A 27402-nucleotide genomic window follows, 5' to 3' on the forward strand; every position below is an offset into this window, starting at 1 on the left:
ATTTACTTAGCAAAATTGGAAGTTTAAAGATACCATTTCAAGGGTAAACTCTAATCTAGGCTGAAACGCAGGTGTCAGTTGTCACATCATATCCAACCAAAAAGAGTCACAATAAAGACAGAAAAAGGGGATCGTGGGTCCTTATAACGCTGAAGTCCAACCTTCCCTCAAGATGAAGACCACCTCCAAACCCTGCCCAGAGCTGCATCTGTCCCCACCAGCATCCACACCTTCCCAGGCTCCCAGAAGCCGCGGGGCCCTCGTGAAGCTGCGCGCATTACCAAACGCTCCACTGAGGACTAGAGAGGGAAAACCACAGGCTGTTGCTGCTGTTGTGGCGGTTTTGGGGACAACTGGCACCATCATCATCACCACCATCATCCTCATGATGCAGGTGATAGCGCGCGCGCTGCTGACGCTCGTCACCCTGAGCTGCGCCCCGGCGGACGCTGACTCCTGCCCGGCCGTGTGTGAGTGCTCCGAGTGGAGGACACACACTATCTCCTGCTTTGACATTGAAATCCTCCCGAGGTTTCCAGCGAGCACAGAGACGCTGTGAGTAGGCGTTCATAACGCAGCTGGAAAAGCGATTCTGCTGATTCCTTTTCTTTCCCCACCTTTTTTTTCACGCATTCTAAGTAAAAAGTGATCTTAGCCTCGAGGAAAAACCATTATCCTACACTATAATAACACCAGTTTTCCTCTAAAGTGCACCCACGGGGTTTCTAGGGGCCAGATGCTGTTAAGTACTTCTTCCATTTTCAGGTATCATATAAGAAATGATATAAAACTGTTTGTGACTGTAGCTTTTTCTGGTGTCAAATACTCAATCTTAAGTCTTAAAATCATATCATGAGTCTTTTTTAATGGATATCAGCAGACCAGTTATTTGAAGGGAATTATTCATGTAAACATGTAACAAAAGGGCTAAAATATCACGAATCAAGAGAACTTTTCACATTCTGTTTGCATGGCTTTATTTTTGCTGGTATGAATAGACCATATGAGACTGTGAGATTGATGGGAATGATTGGGGAAATAAAGGGATAAAATAACGGAGAAAGCCAGGAATTAGATTTCCAATATAGGCTACCTTTGTTTGGGTTGCAGGGAGAATAAAGTATTTCCCATTCAGGAGAGGTATAAAGGGGGAAATGACATGCTCTTTGTATCTAAATAGAGTAATAAACATCAAGGTCACCTCCTCACATAATTGGTTTGCTTTCTTCTTTGACCTTTGCAAACATTCATATAATTACTGTCTGCGCTTGTATATTCTCTGGGTGTCAGCCAAAGTGCTATCAATGCAAAACTCCCCTCTCCTCCCTTTCCAGACTTTACTTTAAATAGTTATATGGAGTTTGAAAGGGATAAAAAAAAAAAAAAACATGCAATGTTCTCATAATGGTCACAGATAGCATAAGCTGCCTTATATAAAATGCTTTCTTTGTGCAACAAGCAAAACAAAAATCCCACCTTGTTGGATCTTTAGTTGCATATTACAAGCAGATGCAAGGAAGGGAAACACATCTTTGTCAGTCCCATTGGAAATTTCTGGCTGTGGGGTAACAAGCAATAAAAACAATACAATTATCTGACACCTTAAATAACCTTAGGAGAGCCAACATGATGTCATCTGTCAGTGCCTTTTGTTTTACTGTGGTTTTTAATGATGAAGTTTTCCTGGAGATGAACTGAATCTGTTTGTATTTTCCTGCTCTCTGCCACTCTTGTCTTCTAATATAGTATCATCTAGACGTCACAGATCTCTAATAAACTATAAATACATTAGATTTGCCGATAATGCCATTAAATGGCTTGTTTTGCTCCCATAAAGAGCCTTGATGACATGATAACTCAAGCTAAAGAGAAGCTTCTGGGCTATGTTGTGATAATCCTCATTCCTGCCTTACGGTGTATTGGAATGTCCCATTCATCCTTGAATTCCAAACAACACTTTGCATCGCCTCCAACAGCACCCATCACATGCAATTATCTCCCGATCACTGCCTCAATTCACGTGCTCACGTGCCCGGAGTGTCCCCTACGATTTCCTCACATTCCTGCCCAAAGTTTACCCAGCACCCTTCAGCGAGCCACCTGGCACTGTCAAGCCTCCTGATAAAAATATCGGCCAAATAAGCCCGAAATAGAACGGGATGTTCCAGCAGATGAGGCATGATGAAGTTTGATGTTTTTGTTGTATTCATACTGAGGAATGATTGACCCCGTTGGCTCAGTGAGGTCAACGGGGACTCGGACTTCTGCCAAGTCCAGCTGTGAGTTCATTTGTGCTACTGGCTTTTAGCTAGTTGCTTCCACTTGCTGGGTTTTAAGTCGGTCTTTCCACTATCTGTAAAATGGACCAGTAATATAGAACCAACTGGAAAGCTGACCTTCCGGTAATAAATTTAACTTGTATTAGATTAATCTTAGAACTTACCAGGTTCGAGCTTTGTGGTGGGTTTAAAGTAATTTAGTCCCTTTTTTTTACTGCAAGAACGGCTTTTATTTTACCCACGTAAAAACTTTCCTTCATTCCAAAATTGTTGCTGGAAAACACCCCTAGGATGTGTCTGAATGTTCAAAGTATAATAAAATAAAATATTTTTACATGAGTTTGGATTGAATTTGGTACAACGCATGGTTGTTGCCGTGGTGACAGTCGGTAGACATGTGAGAAATAGCACACCTTCGTGTCTGTATTGCCATTAGAATGAGTTCACTATATAGTATAGCCATGTGTAGTAAATGAGGAATTAGGGAACAGTGTGGACATTCAGACATAGCCCCAGAGAGAGAGGACTTCCCATAGTTCTTGAGGGGCGGGGCTATGTGCTGAAAAAATCTGAATGGTGGAACTTTCTTGCAGCATTCTGCAATTTTGTTCATCGTATGTTTAAGATCCAAATGTATGGAGCAAGAATAGGGACATAAGTTTTGTAACTTGTATTTATCTATTTGTGGGTATAACTATTAGGGCTGTGCCATCTCAGGTACCTCGCAATTTGATTTGATTACCATTCAGCAATTTTTTATTCGATCATTAATTAAATAATTTTCAATTAATCTATTTCCCAATTCATGTCTATTTCGTACTTTAAAATTCATTCCCTGTCCAGTCATTCAGGTAACCAAACAAACTTGTCGACACTGTATTTTATTTATATCAGAATATAATATATATATTAATATATATAAATATAATACAATATATTTCGTGACCGAAAGAACGAGATCTCGTATACAGGCGGCTGAAATGAGTTTCCTCCGCAGGGTTGCCGGGCTCTCCCTTACAGATAGGGCGAGGAGCTCGGTCATCCGGGAAGGGCTCAGAGTAGAGCCGCTGCTCTTTCACATTGAGAGGAACCAGTTGAGGTGGCTCGAGCATCTGGTCAGGATGCCTCCTGGACCTCCCTGGTGAGGTGTTCCAGGCACGTCCGTCTGGAAGGAGACCCCGGGGAAGACCCAGGACACGCTGAAGGGATTATATCTCTCGGCTGGCCTGGGAACGCCTAGGGATTCCCCCCGCAGAGTTAGCAAATGTGGTTGGGGAGAGGGAAGTCTGGGCTTCCCTGCTTAGGCTGCTGCCCCAATGGCCCGACCCCGAATAAGCGGCAAAGAATGAATGAATGGATGGATGGATATAAATAAATCCAACACATAACCAACAATTTTTTTTATATCATGTTGATATTCTTCCATGAAATCTAGGGAAAAGATGTGTTAGGAATTGGCATCTGGTGCAACGGAAATGATGAGTGGATTTTCATTTTCCTTTATTACTCTTATCGCCATCTACTGGACTGGAGGCGTAGTGCAGTTGGTTTTACCTGCTCTTACCCCATCAGTCTGATTAGAATAGATTTTGTGGAACTTTGCAGTGCAGTGGAAATGCCAATCACACAGATTACCAGGAATTCTTGTCACTAAAAATAAAATTCCAGTTAAAAAATAATCCTGAAATGTTGATGGAAAATCCTCACAAAAGAAAGGTTAATCTGCTTTCGGCAATCACAATCCTACCAGAATCTGTCAGTCCTCATTTCATCATATTTTGTTTCCAATCAGCCAAAACTTTAAAATTTTTCTATGTTTGGTGTTTGTGTTTCCACAAGCAAAATATCCTACTTATTTGCACCCCAGATGTCAATGCCTTTCACTTCCTCTCATCATCATCTAACCCCTGATCCATAATTTTTTACACAGTCCAACCTCTGCTACTTTTCAGTTTTTCTTACACACATCACATACTTCATTAAGATTCCGCTTCTCATTCTGCTGCATGACACCAAGCAACAGCCAACGAATATTTGATACATTACAGTTCTCATTGGCAATGTCGTGATAGAACTGCCACATAACCAAAATAATTAATTTCATGCATTACCAGCCGAACTGGCCAGACATTTTTGTATGTATATATATATATATATACATATTTGTATGTATACTGGTGTTAATCCTTTCCTGCATGGTGTTCAGTATAGTAGACACCAATTTACAAGCTTTTTTTCTTGAACATTCATTTGAGGATAGTATATATGTGAAGGAGCCACTTTCATTGGCTGTTAGTGAGTCATCCAATACATTACTGCTCACTGGAGAATAAATCCATATATGATATAACTGAACATAAATGCATACATGAGTTTACTTTTGTAATAATAGAAAAAGAAAATAAAACAGCTATATTTTATCAAATATTTACATAGTATAATTATGGTTATATATTATTTTATAGAAATCTTATGGAATACATTAAAATAAATCAAATCAATTCAAAATATTACTAATAAACAAAATTTATCATTGCATATGTCTGTTGAGGTGAAATACTGTATTTTTAAAAATGTGGCATTGTTCTTTTACTAATGCATTCATGAAAGGACTAATTTATATCCTTGGTGGTAAAGAAAGTGTCAAAGATAGAAAACATTTTTTAACACAAAAGTTTATTTCTAAAGGTGTAAAAGAAAAACCTGAAATATGTATCAGCTTTGTATACACTGTGACTTTGAAAGAAAAAAAAAGCTGAAATTGTTCAAGTGAAGAACAAAATAAAACAGAAGCAGATAGATGTGTATGACCAAGCTGTTGATCTACCTTCTGCTTGGCAGAAATGGTCTCCATGCAAAGGGTTGCCGTCCAGAGGCCGTTCCTAAAGTAAGGAAACAGATAAAAAGGACTGAGGAATGCCAAATGGCACAAGAACTGAACTGCAGAAGAGTGGCAACATGTCTGATGGAGTCTGATGATTCCTTCCCAGAACATCACTGAAGCACTGTGGGATCATTTTGACAGAAACTGGAAGAAAAGGAACCCAATATCCTGAACTCTTCCAGAAGTTTACGGAAAGAAATGACATGAAAGCTTGTCTAAGAGGCTTCTCATACTCAATACTCACTTTCAAGCTGATCATCATTTTTTTCATGCCTTCTAAACTTTATTTTCATGGATGTTTGCACATTTCAGTAAAATCGTTGCACCTATTTCCTGTTTTCTTAGTAATGAAGATATGAAAGCTGGCTCAAAAGATTTGCACAAGGCAAATTCCAAACAACTTTGTTCAAACCAGTCTTTTGTTTAAATGTAGTATTAGGTTTCAATTAATGAAATTTAGAAGAGATGTGCTGAAAAATGTGTTGGCTTTGGACTGAGGCTGTTGCTCTTTGAGTTTGCTGACTTTAGGAGAATAGTTTTTATAAAAGCAATCTCATCTATCTAAAGCAAATCATACTTTATAATGAATTGTTGAGATATAGCAATCAAATGTCCTCTTTGTTGTGATTACAAAAGTCCCTCGGGGTGGGCAAAACTACTGAAATGTCCTTCATTAATTCTGCTATGAACACAAGACTTTAGTTCAAAAAGGTTTTGTGCAGAAAACTCTGCAAAAGTTCTTTTTGTAAAAAGAAAAATGTGGATGCAAAGCAGACGTATGTGTATGTGTGGATAGTTTGGAGTCCTTTCAGTGTGTGTGGAGGTTGCTCCATGTGTCAGTGGGAGTCAGGGAGGTGGAAAGGAAAGCACAGACACGCTAACACGCTGCGTAGCGTGACACCCTCCTGCGTCTGGACGGTGCATTCAAATACAATATTTACCTTTTACAGCACATTTCTCAAACAGCAAGTGAGTCCCATTTGAGAATAATTAAGAGAGAAAAAAAGACTTCAAGGGAAAGAAGAGGAAAACACAGCAGATCCAATCTTCCAGAAACCTCCAGTTTCTTGGATTGGACTTTAAACATGTGATAACTTGTGATATTCGTTGTCACTCCACCACTAATAAAACAGACTGGATCTTAATGCTGTTTCCTGAGTGGTACCAGATGAGCTCTGGGATTCATATAAAAAGAGGGATGTTGAACATGTTTGGGTGGGGGGGAGCGAATTCTGACTGCGCTGACTTTAATCATGAACTGGTTTACGCTGGATTCCTTTGGAGAAAGAGTTGGTTAAAAGTGTGTAACTGGTCCTCTCCAGTGGTCACCGCAGGCTACATCTGAATGAGGCAGCGCTCACACTGAGCACAACGACGTTGTCAGTCAAAATGCTGACACCACCGCGCATTAAAGGGTCGTTTTCCACTTCAAACTCCATTCCAAACGTGTTTGTTTTCAATGGTTTCCGTCCAAGATGACAAATTGAGGCAGCAATTTTCTCCTTAAGCCCATGAGATGGGCTCACTGCTGGTTGCATACTGGTTATTTGGGTTCTAACTGGGGTGTTTTTGGTATCAGGATCTGCTTTGTGTCCCCCTGTTTGTTTGAGCTTGTCAAAGCGCGCACAGAGAGCTGTGCTCCCGTTTTTACCGACTGCAGAGCTGACGAACATGTGAGTGTTTCTGACTTACGGACCGGATCTCCGGCTCTGAACTGGCCTATTGTTCACCTGAAGAAGATGACGACTGTTTTTTTCTCCCCTAATTCAGTGTTGGAGCAGCGTTGAAGCACGATGCTGTGGAATTGATTCTGCCTGTGTGTCCCTTGAGCCAGAACATAACACGACAGCCTCACATATGGCTACCATCTTAATCACTTTCCTCTTTATTTTGTTATAATTCCTCAATCTCTCGCTAGCTTCCATGAAAGAAATAGCACATGTCCAGTCAATCAGCTCCATTTAGGAAGTTACAGTTATTTGCATGCGTTGCTAAAAGTTAAGGATTGCACATCATTACTGAGTCTATAATAAGCAATCTGCAACTTTATTTTGCGTGGAAATGTGAAAAGTGAGTGCTAACAAATTGTATCTATAAGCACGTTGTTTAGATATTTAGACATAGATGTGTAAAACAAATAGATCACTGTGATGCCATCTGTTGATTATTGGACTTTTTCTTTGGTCCTTTAAGTTTAACATTTTGGCTAAACCAGAATGGTGATGGTGAAAATGGACACTTCCTCTTAATATCACTCTCTAACTCATTAATGACTATTACAAATAACTTTAGACAGATTTGTTTTTCCCATAGGCATGGTTCAAATTACACTGGAGCTTTTGTGGAGCCTTATTTTCAGCCATGCATCATGACTTCCCATGTTACATGCACATGGGTAGATGTAAGTGCACAGCAGCACAGTTAAAAAAAAACACATACTGCTCCTGCTGCGTGGACCAATCCAATGTTTAATGTAGTGACTATTGCATTGTTAAAATGCAACATGGATTTTGCACATAGAAAACGTGTGTAATAACATGTGAAATTCATGCTTTTTGTAAATAAATGGTAAATAAATACATCATTCCAACTTCACCCAAAGGGCCCTGCGATGGGCCCTGCGATTAAAACCAAACTAAATTTAAAGTAACGATTTCATGATAACAGCTGCAAACTTCCCGAAAATGATGTATTGAACCCATCTGTTGAGACTGATGAAAATAAAATGTTGATCTGCAGTCATAAAGTATCAAATTATGGAGTGCTTATATAGAGGAATGAGATAATCAACTCATTGATCCAGATCCAAACATAAGGACACTAGTAGAAATGTCTCAGGTAAAATGTCTCTCCTTGTGTGTTTTCAAGCAGATGGCTTTTTGAGACTCGTCTGCCGTCGGTGCCCACGGATGCTTTTGCAAACTTGGTTAACATCTCAAGAATGTAAGTGCTCTTTTTATTTATTTATTTAATATAAAATTGACATCATGTCACTCTGTATTTGTGATATTTTTATTCATGTGCTATATTCTACATATTTTGCTTGCATTTAATTTATTACTTCTATACAGGACCTAGCTAACCTTTGGTATCAAATTGTGTAGACATATCAAAGGATTACATCCTAGTTAATGTCTATACAATATAATAAAATGATAAATATGTTGTCAGTCAATATAAAAGAAAACAAACAACAACAACAAATTACAAGATAGTTAATAATTATCAACAACATTAGTCCCTATACTATAATAATAAACATGATGTTGAATGTATTTTAAAGTGATGTAATTAGACTAAAGTGGAACTAATTTTTTTTTGGTGGAATTAGGCATCAGTAAAATACCTTTAACTTGTTCTTTTTCATATTTTTCAACCAGTCACCTCAAAACTGCTTAAGAATTTTATTTGACTCATTTATGGTGTTTATCTTTTTACTTCACAAAGCAATTTAGTATCTTTCAATTTTCTCTTCCTTTTACTTCCCCAATTCAGCCGTATTCTGCTTTTTTTTTTTTTTTTAAATTAAACTACATGAAAGCACTAATAGTGGAAGACCAAGACTCTTCAGAAGGTTTCTCTTCTGTCCTGAGATAAGCTATTGGCGTGATAAACCGTTACGTGCTCTCAAATGCTCTGCAAGCATAATCTATTTAAAGCTGCTTCCATTTACACCTTCCCTTCAAGCTTCAAACTTTTCCCTTTTGCTTCCCACCCAAGCAGATCATATGCTGTCTGTTTAGTATCACCACTGACTTCTAATCACAGCTTGGAAAGCAGGGCTTGGACACTGGTGGAGTGCTCCAGTAGAGCATTGTTGGGGTGTGCAGTGATTTTAGACTCCCAGTAGTGGTAGGGTTTCTGTGTGGAGGTAAAGTATACACTTGAGCCTTGATCCTCAACTGTTTAGTCCATGTCCAAGTCATGCATGAGGTGAGATGAGCGCGCATGAGAGGTTTTCTCTGAGCCTCAAGTGCACATAGCCAGTGTTTCCAGCGACCCTCTGCTTACCATCCAACTGAGAAGACAGAAAACCAATGAAATTTCAGTCTGATTGTTGAATCCGCTGAGGTGTCTTTTGTCAAAATAATTCTTATTCCAGACAAGTAAGTCATTTTTAAGATTGATTTGGTGCTAAGTCCATGGTTTATTTTGAGAGCCTGCTTGTAACCACGTAGTGGCAAATGGGAGTGGAGTGACTGACGACTGGGTCATGTATAAATGAGTCACATACCTGTAAAATTACATGAATTTGGAGGCTTTAAACAAGGCATGATGAATTGAGTTGCAGGTTTAAGGGTTGTTTTTAAACTCATTTATAAAAACAGGTCTTGTGTGTCGCTCCCACCCTGACACAGTACCGTCATTCTCCTCAAGTCACAAGCAAAAAAAAAAAAAGATTGCATAAAGACAGTTTGCTCAGTAGATTTGTATTTATCTCTTTCAGATATATATCTGTGGATGTGGCACTACAGAGGCTGGAGAAACACTCATTTTATGGTCTGAGGAAAATTACCCACATGTGAGTAACTACAGGAAAAGGCCAAACTCCTCATTGATCTTTATTGATTAAGCTGTTCCATTTACCCTCTGAGGGGGAAAAATAATTCATATTGAGCTTGCCAGCAGCAGAAAGAGGCAGGAAAGAAACACATTAGGTTCTTATTCTTCCACTCAACACTTAATGCTTCTCGTCAAGGTGGTGCAGAGCAGTTTTGCCATTTTGTTGGTCTAAAAGTGACTGCTGTGGGATTTTAAAATGATAAGTTATTCACAAACCATTCATCACAATAATTCATAACACTATATGTTTAGTTAGGTTGTATTTTTAGTGAGTTAAACCTTAAAAGCATGTTAGGGAAGATAATCAACCTGTATGTGGCTACTCTACTCATCTTCCTTATGTCCCACTGCTTATTAAAGCAGCTCAGGGGTAAAAGTCTAGCATGGTGTGTGGTATACTTAATTATAGGATAGAGATTAATGGCCAAGTCACCTGCTTGACCACACTCTTTTCAGCAGAACACGCCGTAGCACTTCATACAGTCTTGCAAGACTTCCTGCTTGTGTAAATGGGTTTTTTTTTTAACTAACATGAACACGTCCAGAAGTTAATTTGACATGACTTGAAGCATCGTTTGCCAGACATTTCTATCTTAATTGTCCCAGTCTTTTCCCATTAGCTGCTAAATTTCAGAAACTTCAAAATACAGACAGAGGTAATAATTTACATGGCTAGCTGGGGGTGTATGTTGGTTCACCGGGGCCTATTTGCCACTGATTGGTGCTGCGCCGTACCACACATAAGATAATGGCATCTATCTCAGGTTTCCTTCAGGGTCAGACACAAATGAATGTTTGGCATCCTGTTGGCTGCTGGCGTTGGCTGAATCAAGGACTGTAGTTAGTGCTGAGAATTTCAGAGGTGGTTGGGTGAAGTTTAAATTGTGTCACCGTCAACTGAAACAATCAATTCAGAAAATTCTTTGGGTCTTTCTTTTTAATATATAAATATTGTTGCAAGATCTTTGCACCTGCCTACTGTTAGTGTCTGATTTTTCCACTGCTTGGTTCCACCATATTCCCGAACCTATCTCCCTTTTATGGTGCTATATTGAACAAAAGCAGACATGCATGAAAACTGTCAGCATCCCTGACCAAGAATCTAGTTTGTATGTACATTTAGGGAATCCCAAAATGACCTTCATTAACAGCTTTTTACGTGTCATTTACACCATTAAGAAGACAGATACGCAGATGGACAGATATATTTGTCCATCTCCTGCATTGGTTATGCACATCATTTGGTCTGTTTTCAAGGGGCTTACCCATCGACGACGCAGTGTTGCATGTACAGCTGACACTCAACCCATGAAAGGAACACACCAGGGAAGAGGAACAAGAAGAAGACATCGAGAAACCACCTATTAAAAGCACCCGAAGAATCTGTGGAGAATAACATCAGCAACTGTAGACATGGTGAGAAACATGTCTACAGTTGTGACTGGTGATGTCTACAAAGACCACCAGTGTGGATGTTCATGAAGAATAGCTAAAATACAAGCCCGCCAATGAACAAGAAAACAAATCATTTATAGGCTAAAACCAGGCAACTTTGGTTTTCATCACATAAATTGTAATTTACTTCCTGCATTTGGTTTACTTCAGGTAAACCATGATTTGCTCCTACACCTTTCCAAATTATCTTTCTAAACAGATAAACAAGGGTTCAATATGAAGGGTTGGTATGGACTCATCATAAGACTCTTCTCTTTAGAGAACACTTGCCAAACTTTAACTTATTACGGTACTTTTCTATATGTTCCACATATAGTCTTTGATTTAGATAGATTTATTTTATTCTAGGATTAGGATGAAATAAATAATCTCAGCTACAACAGCTCCTGCAGTATAGCACCAGAAAGAAAACTAAACAGAAAAAGAGACAAAATGTCGAGAATCATGTGAGCAGGTACTTTTTAGCTACTAAAAGTTCAGATATTTTCTTCAGTAGGGAGAGGGACAAAATCAGAGTTAAAAGCAGAGCCTTACTCCAACATTACAGTACTCAGTTTCACACTGCCTGTTCTGTAATATTGCCAGTTCAAGGCAGGGCTATTTCCTCTACGATGATGATGGTGCTGTTTACCTTGGCATAAAGTACCAGATTCTGCTTTTCAGTAAGGTTGGTTTCAAGAGCACTAACCTTTTGAAATGGTCTGGTTAGCATGAGCAGCCAAAGTCAGCATGGTTGCAAAAAGAAACGAGGACCACCTATTTAAATATAAACCTTATCAACAAATAATTCAAGAGAAGGATTATTCGTCAAATCCCCAAAAGCCGAATTGAAGATAGAATTGCAACAGAGTTTTGGGAGATCAGTTTTTGCAGCTGGACAGACTATATAATGTTTATATAATATTGTTAAAGGTTTGGTTTTTAACTCAGAAGCACAGAGAAGGCAAACCTCATCCAATCAGGAACTTTTCCTCTAACACTTGCAAACGGGTTGTCTGAAGAAGGGCCAGGACACATGTAGCTGAGCTCTACAAGGCTTCAGACAGCTAAAAGAAGTGTTTACTCTGGCTAGAAAGGACCAGAATAAACATGGCAATAAAATACTAATTGGACTCTGCTTCCGGTACTGGCTGTCTGCACCAAGTTTCCCTTCCCTTACATCCTGGCATGCACCTTGCACTGCTCCCTCTGCAGGTTTGAGGATGATGAAGTTGTATGTTACATGTCAAATTTGTGGCCATGACATACTTCAGTCTTCAGAATTAGCTCACTTTTTAAGGGCATTTTCAGCTACCGACACTTCTTTGTTGTTGTTCTTTCAGAGAGATTCGAAACACAAAAAGGTTGGTGTATGTTGACCCAGAGGCCTTCAAACATCTCCCAAACCTTAAGTACCTGTAAGTATCTTTCAGACATGCTTTCGTCTTATCTTTTAACTGAAAATACTTATAAGCCAGTGGTAGCTGAGATAAGCTACGATCCCCCTTCAGTCACTCATTAGGAAAACGTGGGTGCTGGAAATAGATGGATGGAAAGTCTATAAGCCCAAAGGTTTAGGGATTTAAATTGTAAATCCATGGAAGTGGATAGTTTTGATAATAATGCTTGTAATCTAATGGCTGTGCATTTGCTAATTAGTCATGTTTTCGGAGTAGTATAGCATTGTGATGTTGCTTTGTAGGATGCTATTTTAAGACTTTGACTTTGAGCTTTGGTCATTGCCATTTTTATTTTGATTGATCCTTTCCAAAATGATAATTTCATGTATTATGTCAAACCATTTATCCATCATTGGAGTATTTTTTGGGTTGAGTTACAAAAATTGTGTAAAATTGTGACAAAATTGTGACAAAATTTTGCTATTGGCTAGTGGGATTTTTGAATGAGAAATTATGCAAGATTGCTAATATAGTGCTGAATGTTAGCACAACAATGACTCGTGTGTAGCTGCTTCAACTCAACAATCACCACACAAGATTGTGTAACTTCATGTGTGTGTGTGTTTGGCGTGGTTGGGCAGAAAAAAGAATTATGATGCAGTTTCCATGGTATCGGATAGTGTTTTGACAGAATACTTGTCAATCCCTATCCTTTTTGCAGGATCGACAAGTAATTCTGAGTTTAAGTTATAACCATGGCAACAAAAAATAAGAAAAAATGGCCATAAATAGAAAGATCGGCAATGTATGACACCTATGTAACCATTTACGTATGTAAGGGAGCATAAAATGGGCCTTAAGCGTCCTTTAGCAAAACACTGAACCCCATACACAGAGAGTCCCACACTTCCTTGGCCACTTCTTCCAGCTCATCTGGGTGAATCCCAAGGCATTCCTAGGCTAGTTCGTATCAGTCTCCATGGGGTCTCCCTTTATACTATTTTAGTCAAGCTAAAGTGTTTGTTTAAGGTCTGAAAATAGTTAGACTAGCACAATAATCCGATTATTGTTAAAACTATCTATAAACATAAAAATCATTTAAAAAGGAGAAAATGTAAACAAAACCCGTAAACTAGAATCTGTCAGTACCTTGCTATTAAATGGATGAAGCTTGTTTTTATTAGATGAAACTGTTTAGTCATGGTTGTTTCTCAAGGATAAAATTGTAGAAAGTGTCTTGTCTTTAATTGTGTTATGTTTTGTTTCTTTTTTTTCATAACCTTTTTAAGATGAATTTCTCTTTGTCATTTAGAGGGCTTTTAAATACTGGCCTGACTTTCTTCCCCACTTTGAACAACATCCACTCGAATGACATGAACTTCATACTGTAAGTCATTGAATGTATGCGGCCTTTTTTAATTTAAGCTCCATGAGTCAGGTGTAAGGAACCTTTCAAAATAAGCTCAAGATTTCCACAATCTTAATTCATTCAACATGTTTCTGTGTCAGAAAAGAAAACGTTGTCTATTTAATACCAAGTCTTTTTGTTTTGTTTTGTTTTTAAATAAACCACAGCGAGGATTATAAGAAATGTGGTTTGAAGTTTGCAAAGCTATGCCACTGACAACGCAATTTCCTTCCCAAATTGTATTGAGTGCTATTGACAAATTAAATGCTGCAATCTGTATTTGTATGTGCATCTTGTCTGCTTCTCCATATCCGCATGAAAAGAGCTACAATTTCTCTGTTGTCAACTATCAAGACACTGCCTTTATTTGCCAAATCTAATTTCCCTACCCAGCTGTATTACTTCAGAACATAGTCATCAACGCCACATTTCTCCTCTTGCTTCTTTCCAATGAAAGGTTTATTGAACCACTTCATTTCCTCTCCGGTCTGTATCTTCCTTTCAGGGAAATTGTTGATCACCCCTATATTACGGAGATCCCGGCCAACTCATTCCGTGGCATCACAAGTGAAGTGCTAACAGTGTGAGATATATGCAAACCAGCAGAAGCAACCATATCCACTTATTTTATTTACAAGAATCGGGAAAAAAAGCAAATATAAGCATGTATATGTGAGTTTGGAGAGAAAACTCAAAATTCAGATGAGCTAAATTGTGCAGTATTACTATGGCATTTCTTTGTTTTTTACTATCTAAATATACCCCAAACCCTTAAACAGTTTACCACGTTTTCACTCTTAAACAAATCCTGCCCCTGGCCTCATTGTGATAAATGTTGCTTAAAAAAGGCTCAAACGTACACAGAGTGCCAAGATATCACAATAATTTGGTAAGCTCCCATTTAGCTTGATTACTTTAGCAGAGAATTAGATTAATTATCACCACACATAAACTATTTTTATTTGGTTATGAGGCCTAAAGTGATCTGTGTTTTTAATTTCATTATTCTAAACTTCTTTTTGCTGCAGCATGCTGTATGGAAATGGCTTCAGAGAGATACAGCATCATGCCTTCAATGGGACTAAGCTAGATCAAGTGTAGGTATTCTACCAAGATGTGTTTGACTGGTTTGATTTCCTTTGATTTGTCAGAATAGTAAATATTAAATAGGGTATTTTTGAATATTGTTCTCATTCACTTTGTTACAGAAAGATGTACAAATTGAAAACACTAACATCTAAATAATGAATATGTGTAAGCCAGCAGATGATTAGCATGGTAAGCAGTGAAGTAAATTTAGTGCTTTTTCTTTGGGAATAAACATTGTCTTTTCAAATCAAATTTATGAACAGGTCATACCTAATTTATCTAACCAAAGGCTGGGAATGATAGTTTTATACCGCAGGTTGACTGTAGGACTATTCTTAGCTTCTTGTACCTTTTAAGCTGATGCGTATCTAAGCTAATGTGTAGCTAAGCCAAAGTGTTACTTGCGTTAGCTCTGTATTTACAATGTACTATGATTAACTTTCTGATTTAAAGCTTAGATTGATATTGAAGATAATATTGTGACTTATTCTTTTTCATTATTTTCTCCAGAATTAGATAACACAATGATTAAAAAAAAAAAAAAAAAAAAAAGTTGTTTCTCTGCAGGTTTCCTGTGGTACTATTTTCAATGTTAGAAGCTTTTAAGCCTTTAGTGTTCACACTATCAAAAAAGCAAAGAAAACTAAATTGTATTTTGTTTGTTTTTTTACAATGTTAATATGAATAATTTATTTTAACTAATGATTGAGATAACAGATAATAATGTAGAAACAATCAGTGAAATGGAAGAAAAAAACATTAAAACAATATAGGATGATAAACACTTTCTTTTGGAAATACATACTCAAACCAAGTATTACAAAATGCCTGAAAAAAGTTTAGTTCAATACAGTTTTGATGAAGTTCATTATAGCCACTTAGAAATTTGTTCTACAAAACAGTGGAGCAGACAGAAAGGGTAAGCTAGCTCCATATTGATGATATACAGTTGTATCCAACCTTAGGTTTGGGCTTTGGCTTGTTATTCAAGAGATACTATTTCATGATAAGTGTATAAAAGGACATGTTCAACGTCAAATCCTGGACCTGGACATTCTCTTATTCATCTGGACATAAATTGCTGTCCTGACACTTTGTAAGTGATTACAAATCCATATACGAACTAGTTACAGTCCTCATTACAATAAGTGAATGAACTTTGTCCATTTACAGATCATCAGTCTTTACTAAAAATAGGTTACTGCAGGCTTCTTGCAGCACTGATTAGATGTTTGTAACTTTAAAGCTAATGTGGAAATATGCTAACCTCCTACTAGCTTTTGCTTGATATTCATAATGAACCACAGCAAGCTTTTAGTTTAAGGCTTTGACTGATATTCGAGAGAAATAATTTCATCATTCATGTCTGAAATTTGTTCACAATAAAGCATGTTAAAAAGCATGGGCCGTGCCATCTTTTCCAAAATCAGCTTAAACAACATAGGTGTTGTAGACTATTTCTGCTATTTGTGTCACTGATGCTTACACCAAACTGACCTTTTACTAGCTTTAGCTATGCTGTTGATCAGGTAACGTTTTGTTTGATGCTCAAGAGACAGTATTTTATTAAATATGATTTAGAGTACTTCCATATTCTCCAAAATTAGGTTACACAGGATTCTAAATGTATGAAGCCATTTCTGACATCTGGGATGTCTATTGCTTTACCCAAAATTGCCCTACATAATCAAAGGGATCACAGTTGGTTCTCCATGAGCTGTCTCAAATGTACTCAAAAATGTCTAAACCCAGCTCTTGATTAGTAAGATGTGCTTCTCAGAGGAAAGTATTTCAACAGTGGATAGCAGAAAGTCTACTTTAAGCATTCCCTTTTAACACACACTTACTGACACTGGCTTCTAGACCAGTTTCATGCTTGTTTATTCAATAGTCTTATTCATATAATTACAAGTCAGGGCAAATTCCTTATGTTTGCAATGTGTTTTCCTTTTTTCACCCTTTGGTTCAGAAACCTGCATATTCAGGATATGAGGTATTAATGACATTAATTTAAGACCCCTCTCTTCTTTATACAACACCTACACTCAGTCCAGGTCTTTATAAGAGCTCAATTAAGCCATTGGTCTGTAACTAGTGAGTCTTACCACATTGGTGTTTGTGTTGGCGCCCGATCCCCTCAGAGGAGAACTGATCCCAGCACAACCTGACCAAAACAAATACACCCCTCACAGGTCTATTATCCTTATTAGATTTAAGGGATTTCGGGAGATGTGTCTGAGGGTGCATAGCAGTTATGGCATACACTTTCATATTTCATACCATCTAATTTGAATCAAAACAACATACAGTGAGGAAAAAATCTTTTTGGTCCCCCCCAAACACACACACACACCCACACACACTCAGACACTTCTTTTTACAGCACTTATATGTTTCTGCTTTCCTATCCAGTGACCTCCACAGGAATAAGTATTTAACCAGGATGGATGAAAGTGCTTTTGCAGGAACGATAAATGGCCCTATGCTTCTGTAAGTACAACCTTTTACAGAATTTATACATTTGTTTTTATGTACTAATTAAAAAAGAATTAAAGAAAATAATCTCTTTTCATTGCATTGCATCATTATTTATAGGCCATTCAAAATAGGAAAACTATATTTAATCTCTAATCTGGCCACTGATTACATGTTAATCAGAGATTACCGCTTATCTAATAAGGATTTTACATATGGGCTTTATGGATGTGTATATGAAAATAACCACACAAAACCACTGCATATATAAATCTTAAAGCATGTATTTTAAACTTTACATTATTGCACCAAAGTTTAACTCTTATTAAAACCTTTAAAAAAAATCACCAGATCAGAAATCCTTAACTGTGAACCACTGCTTGACATTATTAGTCCAGTTATCCATGCTGCTGTTGGCAGGTAGTAGCAGATACAAGGACTCACCATCTGCATATCAGTGATGGTGCAACAAGCAAAACATCTTACCTCGTGATATGCACAAGTAAAAGAGGAACACTGGACCAGGAGAGAATATGTCCTTAAAATTTAAGACACAATTGTTGGACCCCTTTTACCTTCAAAACTCTCTTAATTCTTCGTGTCACAGATTCAATAAGGTATTGTGAACATTCCTCAGAGATTTTGCTTTATATTGACATGATAGCATCACACAGTTGGTGAGAATTTCCTATTCTACCACATCCTAAAACTGCTCTGATGGACTGAGATCTGGTGACTGTGGAGGCCATTGGAGTACATTGAACTCCTTATCTTGTTGAAGAAAGTAGTTGGAGATGATTTGAGATCTGTGAGATTTTGAACGATCCTGCTGGAAGTAGTCATCAGACCTTATTTTAAAAAAAGCTATTTTAAAAAAGGGATCATAAGGGACAGACATGGTTAGCAACAATGCTCAGGTAAGTTGTTTTGGCTAACCCTTTAAAGCCCGACCAAAGGAAAACTGAGGAGAAGAGTCTTATTTTTTAAATCTAAAATCTTTTTTTTGGCCCTTTAACAAAATGTGAAAGAGTTAAAATGTCTTTTCTTTGTATTTTTACTATTTATAACTGTGTGATTGGTCTAAATGATTGTAGTGTAGTCTTTAGGGCCATTATGGGACATGAGAATTGGGGTGGGGGAGGTTCTTGTACAACTCAACCCTTTAAAAATAATTTAATCTTACAATTCTGCACAATTTGAGGCGTGTCCATTTGATTGACTGATATTCAGTTGCAAGAAAGCCTAATGTAGCACAACTGTGGTTTTGAGCCAGCTAACAGCATGACTTTGCTTTAGCCCGCCTACCTATGTTGGCTGGTTAGCAGCTCGGAGCTTTACAGATATCAATCATCCACCCCCACATCACACACCCCCTCTTAGCTCTACCTCTTTGCCCATTTTTGCATGTTCTAGAAGCATTGACGCACGTGACAACCATGATGGTAAACGCCTACTGAGCTTCACTTTAGCTGTTCAGAAACCTACAGGTGACATTACAGAGGCTTCATCCATCTTATATATACAATCTGTGCTTGTTAATTTAGCCGATCTTGAAGGAATTGTTCAACATTTTGGGAAATACTACCAACACACTTGCTTCTTAATATTATGTGTCAATTAGTTGACTTTAGAAGTGCTAACAGAGAGATTTTTCAAACTTTAAAAAGAGCCATGCCAGCTCTTCAGATAGCGGCTGCTGTCTGAAATGTCATATATAAACAGAGATTGTGAGATTGACATTGATCTTCCATCAAAGTGTCTGTAAAACAACAAACACTGTGTATGTCACTTGTGGCAAACCCTTGCAGGCCATGTATTGATAAGTAATAGCTCTGGTCTAGTAATTTCTCACACTGTGTCACATTACTATAGAGTCCACCAATGTCTTCATTCATAACGTGCAGACTAGATGACACATGTCTGCAAGACAGGATAAAGTAAAGATCAATCCCTTACAGCTGTGATGATGTGATCAGGAAATCTGACACATATCATGTGCAAGCATGTAATAAAGGAACTTCAGACTTTCTCTGACACTGTCAACCTCATTGCCATTTCATTATAATAAGGCATAGTTAATGCCCAGACCTTTTACCACGACTATCTTGTTCCTAAGTGTCTGGTTTGGTGAAAGGGGGTTTGTGTGCAGGTCCTCTTGACTCTGTTTCACTGAGGAACATGTCCTGAGTGAGGTCACCTCCATGAGGTCATGAGCCAACATCTGGAAATGACAAAATCAGCCTGACACTCACAGAGTATGCGCTGCCTTACACAATGAGCCCCATGAGAGGAAAAGAAAGCAGAGGACAGAAAAGTGTGGAGAGCAAATGGGACTAAAAAGGACAAACTCTTAGCAAATATAACATTTTCAAACTTGTGTTTCTTTATTTTATTAAATTAGCAAATGACTAAGAGGTATGATGAGTTAGGAAACTAAAGAAAGCAAAAGCAAACTTACTTGGACTCTGCTTGGTCCCTGAAAGGGGAGAATGTCCAGTGTGGTGAGGAATGTCCCGATAATGGGATCACACAGGATGTCGGTGTGATTGTCAGTCCCCAGCATGTCTTATTCTCTGTGAGGCTGTCCTGGCTTTGGCATGACGGACCCAGAAATACCACATATAATTACTTAAAGATGAAGGACCACAGAGTTCATGCGAGAAAACAGATGGAGGGTTGCCGTTTAATCCATCTTTCAGTTCTCCGGTATCATCATCTCTAGCTCTCATAGTTTGTTTCCCTCAAAAGTCTGGCTTTGAGCTGACTTAAGCACCTTTCTTCCATTCAAAATTACTGGCATCTTTCAATTTCAGATACAGTACAACATTGGGAGCATATTCATCAATCTTTAATAAACAAAATATTTTGTGAAAATATTGTTTATACTGAGAATAAAATGAAAGCATATTTGCAAAATAATACCCAAGATACTAATATTTGATAATAATACCCATTTTTTATGTCTAAAGATTGCTTTTCCATGAGTGTGGGAATGCCCATGTTCTTGCAAGTGATGTAGTTGCAGACCACTTTTGCCTCCGTACAGATGTGCAGATTGGCAGCCATATTGTGCCAAATAGGAAAGGAGCTTAATGGCCATGAAGGGAATGAGGCTTTGTAGATATAGGGAATTATAAAGCCAAAATGATTTTGTCCTTTTCTTGTTTTTTTTTTCCCCAACAGTTTGTACCGTCAGGTTTCATCATTCCCAGTTACTCTCAGCATCTGTGAAGCTCTCTGAAAATATAAAGTACATAAGGAAGAATCCCTGTACCAATGTTTGCATTCCTCTCGCTGAGTTTCACCTTAGCAGCATGTTAAGAGTTGTGTTTCCTTCAACTCTTATATTTCCAATCTATCTATCTTTCAGAGATGTGTCCCTGACTGGGGTCACCTCCTTGCCCACAACAGGTATGGACTCTCTGCGGGAGCTGAAGGCACGCAACGCCTGGGCCCTCAAGAAGCTGCCCCCCATCAAGACCTTCAAGCACCTCACTGTCGCCAATCTCACCTACCCGAGCCACTGCTGTGGCTTCAAAAACCTGAAAAAGAAACGGGGGTTTGCTCTTTGATTATTATATTTTATAAATGATTAAACCTTCAAATGCTTGGCAAGTTTTAAGTGTGTGCCTGATGTGAGAGACCTGATTTTTTATGTATTTGTATAATCCATCAAGGTGAGGGGTATCGGATCGTGGCAGGGATTGAATAAACTCTGATCTAAATAATGAACTATATTACTACCTAATGGGCTCAACTTATGTACTTGTGTGTTTTTCAGCTTTTTGGAGTACATCATCTGTAACATAACTGCTTTCTACGACCAGCATCACAAACGCTCAGTTGGTCCCCTTCGCATGCCTTCCCTTCAAGAGGACAGCTTTGTGGAAACACCTCCAGATCATGAGCAAAGTGACATGGAACACAGAGAGTCCCAGCAAGACTGGGGGAGGGGAGACTTCCATGGCAGCCTCCACTATCACGCCTACTTTGGGGGCCAGCCAAATGAGGAAGTGGGTTTTGGAGAGACCCTCAAGAACCCCCAGGAGGACACCAGCCAAGACTTTGACAGTCGCTATGATTATGTGGTGTGTGAGGAGGGAGAGGAGGTGGCGTGCGCACCAGTGCCCGACGAGTTCAATCCATGTGAGGACATAATGGGTTTTGGCTTCCTGCGAGTGTCTGTGTGGTTTGTGAGTTTATTGGCTGTTCTGGGAAATGTGGTGGTGCTCCTGGTGCTGCTCACCAGTCACTACAAGCTCTCAGTCTCCCGCTTCCTCATGTGCCACTTGGCCTTTGCAGATCTGTGTATGGGGATTTACCTGCTGCTCATCGCCTCAGTAGACCTCCATACACGTTCTGAGTACTTCAACCATGCCATAGACTGGCAGACAGGCCCCGGTTGTGGACTTGCAGGGTTTTTTACGGTCTTCGCCAGCGAGTTGTCAATCTACACCCTGACGGTTATCACTCTTGAGAGGTGGTACGCCATCACCTTTGCTATGCGGCTGGATCGCAAGTTGCGACTGCACCACGCAGCAGCTGTGATGCTAGGTGGCTGGCTCTTCTGCCTCATCCTGGCCCTGCTTCCACTGGTTGGAGTGAGCAGTTACCAGAAGGTCAGCATCTGTCTCCCAATGGACACCCAGTCCACGGTGGCTCAGGTCTACATCTTGTCAGTGTTGGTCCTAAACATCCTGGCTTTTTTCGTTATCTGTGCTTGCTACTTCAAGATCTACTGTGCAGTTCACAACCCTCACTACCACTCTGGATCTAAAGATACCAACATCGCTAAACGCATGGCTGTCCTCATCTTCACTGACTTCTTGTGCATGGCACCTATTTCTTTCTATGCCATGTCAGCAGTGCTAGACCAGCCTCTTATCACAGTTTCCAACTCCAAGATTTTGTTGGTGCTCTTTTACCCCCTCAATTCCTGTGCCAACCCATTCCTCTATGCCATCTTCACTAAGGCCTTCAGGGGAGACGTGTTCATCCTCCTCAGTAAGGTGGGCTTATGCCAGCAGCGAGCGCAGCTGTTCAGAGGCCAGACGGTCTCGTCAAAGGGTAGCAGTGGAACTTCTCAAATCCGTAGAGAGAAGGTTAAGAAAGGCCAGGAAGAAGTGCCCATCCACCTTAAAAGGTGCTCCAGACATACCTACCACCCGGCAATCAGCCAACAGGCAAGCCCAGAGGAGAGCCATAGCGTGGGCACGTGAGCCCAACTCCAGCTCAAGGCAGTAAACCTAGACAAGTTCAGAAGGGAGAGCAGAGGCCTTGAAGCGATCGCGCATGGATCTGTTTGGATATTTAACAGAAAGCTCAAGTATTCTGTATCTGCTTCAGCTTTCAGACACAGTTCAGCTGTTTTCACAATTTCAGCTGTGATGATTTTATGGTTCCAGTTGTTGGAAAATATCAAGTGTCACTGAAATATGAGTCTGACTTCATCTCACTTGTAGTCCTTTGTATTCTAATAGAATAGCTTGAATAGTACAGACATTATTTTTAAGAAAGCAGTCAGGATAAAAGGTCAAATGCATGTAAGGATGAACAAAAGAATTTTTTCCAGTGTCTTGATCATATGTTGAGAGTAATTCAGATGAGCATTCTAGTTTACAGTGATATGAGGATTTTCTGAGACATTATTTATGAGTGATTATTGTGTTGTAGGACAGTCTGCTGGCTCAGTGCTGTTCAACCGTGGAAACTTCATCTAGTATAAGATAACAGAAGAATATTTCTTAGTTTCTTGTTAACACCTCTATGTATCATGTAAATATCTACAGACCTATGGATGAAGATTTCCTGAGACTTAACCATATATACAAACCTGTTTCAATATTGGAAAGCAGACATGAGTGTTTTTATACTGTAAAAATGTGCATTTTTGTGGCATATACCTGCACCAAATTGATGTAAAGCTTAATTACAATTTTAAAAAAAAAACTTCTTTCTTTCTACTTTTTTTTTTTTTTACCAAATATGGCAACCTGTTGCATTTTGATTCAGAAAAACACTTTGCAAATGTACCTTTTCATCTCCCAGAGAAGCGTGTGATCCAATTACAGAAATGGAAACACAAGACATACTTTCATTGTTAGCAAGTTTCTGCAAACTGTAACAGGTATGAAAATCCAAAATCCATACTGTTAAAGCTATGTCTCTCCTTTGGAATGTCATGGTTGTTTTTCTAGTATGATCGTGATGTTTTTCCATCTTTGTACGGAAACCGGTGACTTACACAATCAGGGTAGATAGTCTTGCCTTTGCCGGGAGAGCTTAAAGCAAACACAGCTGAGACATGCGTGTGATACTGAACTAGTATGTGCTAAAGGACACCCTCTGCATATGGCAGCATAACATCTGGTTAGCATTTCATCAGCTAGGTGATGCTTTTTTCTCAATCAACAGATGAACAGGAGGGACTTTCCAGGAAAGAAGGATTGCTGCAGATTTTGCTTTATTTTTTTAATTTTTTTATTTTGTATTAGACTTTTGACCAGATTCTTGCAGCTCTGGGGTCAGAAGAGGAATGGGGTTGGGCATGACAGTATTCCTGGTTCTGTATCACTCTGAGTGGATCTGAATCGCCTGAAGCCGCAAACTGAACTAACTTCTAAAGGTTTAAACTTTGAAGAAAATGAAGAGTGGCATCTGCTCGTGCTTCCCAGACTTGACTCACGTAGCTGCAGCTGAATGTTTTTCCACGACTTCACGTCCATCTCCCATCCCCCATTAACAACAAAACAGCATGGCACAGACTCTTATAATGAAAAGCACACCAAGCTGGACGATGAAGTACCTGACTGCATTTGTAAGGACCCCACCCACTCCCCTGTCGCCCAACCCTCTTTCTGCAGGAATGTGAATTCATTGGAGGATATTGGAGGCATTTAACTGCAAAACAGTCAAGATTATTGTTTGTAACTTAGAGAAATGTGGGTAGGCTCATCGTCCAGTTAATGAGACTTTGACTTGTTTTATTTTCACATTCTTCTAACAGGTTCTCAGGCTCATTGTTCTTCTCCCAGTTTTTCAAATAAACATTTATGTGAGCCGTTCCCTAGGACCCGCAGGACCCGACGATGCACCTCTCAGACACCAGATTAAGTTGCTAAACTCAAAAACAGTGGGAAGAGAATCATGAAAAGGAGCATTCATGGAAGCTGAGCTTTTTGTTACAACAGTTTGGAATAGCCACGAAGAAAACCATCCAGCTTTCCATCTAGGGAACTTAAAATCTCTGCATTTATGTCGTCATTTTTTATGTTATTCCCGAGTCAGTCAGCATGGACGATCCTCTTCAAAAGTCAAGTTCCTCTCCCACGGAGAGCACTTGAATGACAACCAAAGTGAAGCAGAGTTTTAAGCGTACATATCCCTTTGTCTGTAACCAGTTTCATTTGTCTCATGAAAAACAAAGTTCCTACTTTATGACTTCCAAACATGCAGTTAAAAAAGCCCCTCTGTATCTATTTTCTGATTTTTATGTAGACAGCATGGTTAGATTTCATCCCAGTTAGCAGGAATACCTGGCTAAAAGATAGACTGAAACTTTCCAACTGTGTGAGCTTTGGTGAATGGTTCTGATTGCTTGTGCATTGATCCTTGCAAAGAGCTGTTTGACTTTCTTAATTTTTTCAAGGTTTTCTTAATAGAAAACACAAAAACATGCAGGTCTGATGCAACGGAGCTGAAGGAAGAATGCAACGCGGTATTTAAACATTTTCTGAAGAAGATTCATTACTTCCAGATTTCTGTCACAACCACTGTCTTCCTGCGATCCCTCACCAGACGTATGGAGTCGAAGCGTGACTTCAAATAGACAACTTGACACGCAACTGTCCTCCAAAGACGTCTACAGTCACATAGATGACCTCATTACTGTTTAAATGTGGGAGTTTTTCTTTGCTTTTCTGTTGTCACAGAATGGTCATGAAATTGTGAAGCTTACAATAATCTCTGATATGGTATCAGACTCTCAGAATGTTTACCTGCAGTTTCTTGAGGTTTACAAGCATCATTTATGTACAGCTCTCTTGAGGTCCACAGTATCTCAGCCAAGTTGAGATATTTGCCGTGGAGTGGTGGACGTATGGACCCTAAAGCGGATAAGAGGAGACAAGAGGCAGGCGGGATGCAGGTAGGGATGTTTATTACAGGAATGACAAAGAAAGAAAACAGGAATGGCTACAGGGACGATAACAGACAACAACTAAACAACAATGAATTGGTAAGGAAGAACTGAAACCAAGTGCTATATGTACAGGGAAGACAACAAGACATGTGGATTGTATGAACTAAATGAAAGCAGGTGAACTAAAGACCAGGAAATGAGAAACTAATCCAAATACACAAGAGAGGAAAACTACTAAATAAAACAGGATAGAAGACAATATATCCCCAAAACAAAAGCCCAAAACCATTACAACAAACTACACACTCTGAGGCATTAATTAAGCATTGGTCAATCACAAATAAATACTGAATTCATCATTTACAAAGCATATTTCTCACCATAAAACTCATTTGTATATGGTTTATATGGTTGTGGATGTTTTACCCATCATTAATAAGCACATTAGTTAGGAGTTCAAAATTTGTTCTGTTCATGCCCACAAAGCGCTCATCTTCCCATCTGCTTCCTACTAAATGTTGCTGATGACTCTCTGCAGGTGTGTTTGATAACGGTTGGCATTGTTATTTTATTAATTCATTTATTTTTTTGTTTTGTTTTTGTTTTTGTTTGTTTTTGAATATTGTCACTATTCTACTTATGTCTTGTATTTCTGTAGTAGTTTATATTGTTTTACAAATACTGTAACTTCAGCAGCTTAGACACGCCTTTCTTTTCTCTCTCTCTTTTTCTCCCTTCATCTTCTTTTTTTTCTTCTTCCCCTGCCAGGTCCAGCACAGCCATATCAAGACTGACAATGATTGCAAAATAAAAATAAATAAATAAATAAAATAATAATAATAAATAAAATATTCAGATTATCAAGGGCGGCTATATACATGAGATGTCTCCCTTGACAGAGCAAATCTGTCTGGCAAAAATATGGCACACAGATTGCTGTTCTGTATGCTGAGATGCTGGACAGGACAGGTTAAAAAAAAAAAAAAATTGTGTTGTGTTGTGTTGTGCTGTGCTGTGCTGTGCTGTGCTATGTTATGCTATGTTATGCTATGCTATGCTATGCTATGCTATGTTATGTTATGTTATGTTATGTTATGTTATGTTATGTTATAGCATGGTCTGGTATGGTATGGTATGGTCTGGTCTGGTATGGTACAGTATGGGATGGTGTGGTGTGGTGCGATGTCAAGCGATGTGGTGTGGTGTGATGTGACATGGCATGGCGTGTTCTGTTCTGTTTTATTTTGTTTTGTTTTGTTATGTCATGTTATAGCATGGTCTGGTCTGGTCTGGTCTGGTCTGGTTTGGTATGGTATGGTATGGTATGGTATGGTCTGGTCTGGTCTGGTCTGGTCTGGTATGGTGTAGTGTAGTGTAGTGTGGTGTGGTGTGGTGCGATGTCAAGCGATGTGGTGTGGTGTGATGTGATGTGGCTTGGTGTGTTCTGTTCTGTTTTGTTCTGTTCTGTTCTGTTTTGTTTTGTTTTTTGTTTTGTTTTGTTCTCTTGTGTTGTGCTGTGTTGTGTTATGTTATGGCATGGTGTGGTATGGTGTGATGTGGTGTGGTGCGATGTCAAGCTATGTGATGTGGTGTGATGTGATGTGGCTTGGTGTGTTCTGTTCTGTTCTGTTATGCATTTGGGGGTTGTTGTTGAGACATGTGGCTGATAATCCTTCCAGATCCCAGAGGACCACGTTTCCTTCACTTGATGCAACAATTAGCACGTCATT

The 27402-nt window shown here is 39.0% G+C and overlaps 1 protein-coding gene across 1 annotated transcript; it reads left to right on the plus strand.

Annotated features, from left to right (window-relative positions):
• Positions 1 to 388: 388 nt before the first annotated feature.
• Positions 389 to 22751, plus strand: tshr (thyroid stimulating hormone receptor; the record flags this gene model as incomplete). The annotated part of the gene is made up of 10 exons (XM_079255044.1): positions 389 to 555; positions 8035 to 8106; positions 9611 to 9685; positions 12504 to 12578; positions 13873 to 13947; positions 14474 to 14551; positions 14997 to 15065; positions 17470 to 17547; positions 20903 to 21091; positions 21314 to 22751. 10 exons carry the CDS (start codon positions 389 to 391, stop codon positions 22749 to 22751), a joined length of 2316 nt encoding a protein of 771 aa, XP_079111170.1.
• Between the last annotated feature and the right edge of the window lie 4651 nt (positions 22752 to 27402).

The sequence above is a fragment of the Telmatherina bonti genome (genome assembly GCF_933228915.1).
Source record: "Telmatherina bonti genome assembly, chromosome: 16".
Classification (NCBI taxonomy): Eukaryota; Metazoa; Chordata; class Actinopteri; order Atheriniformes; family Telmatherinidae; genus Telmatherina; species Telmatherina bonti.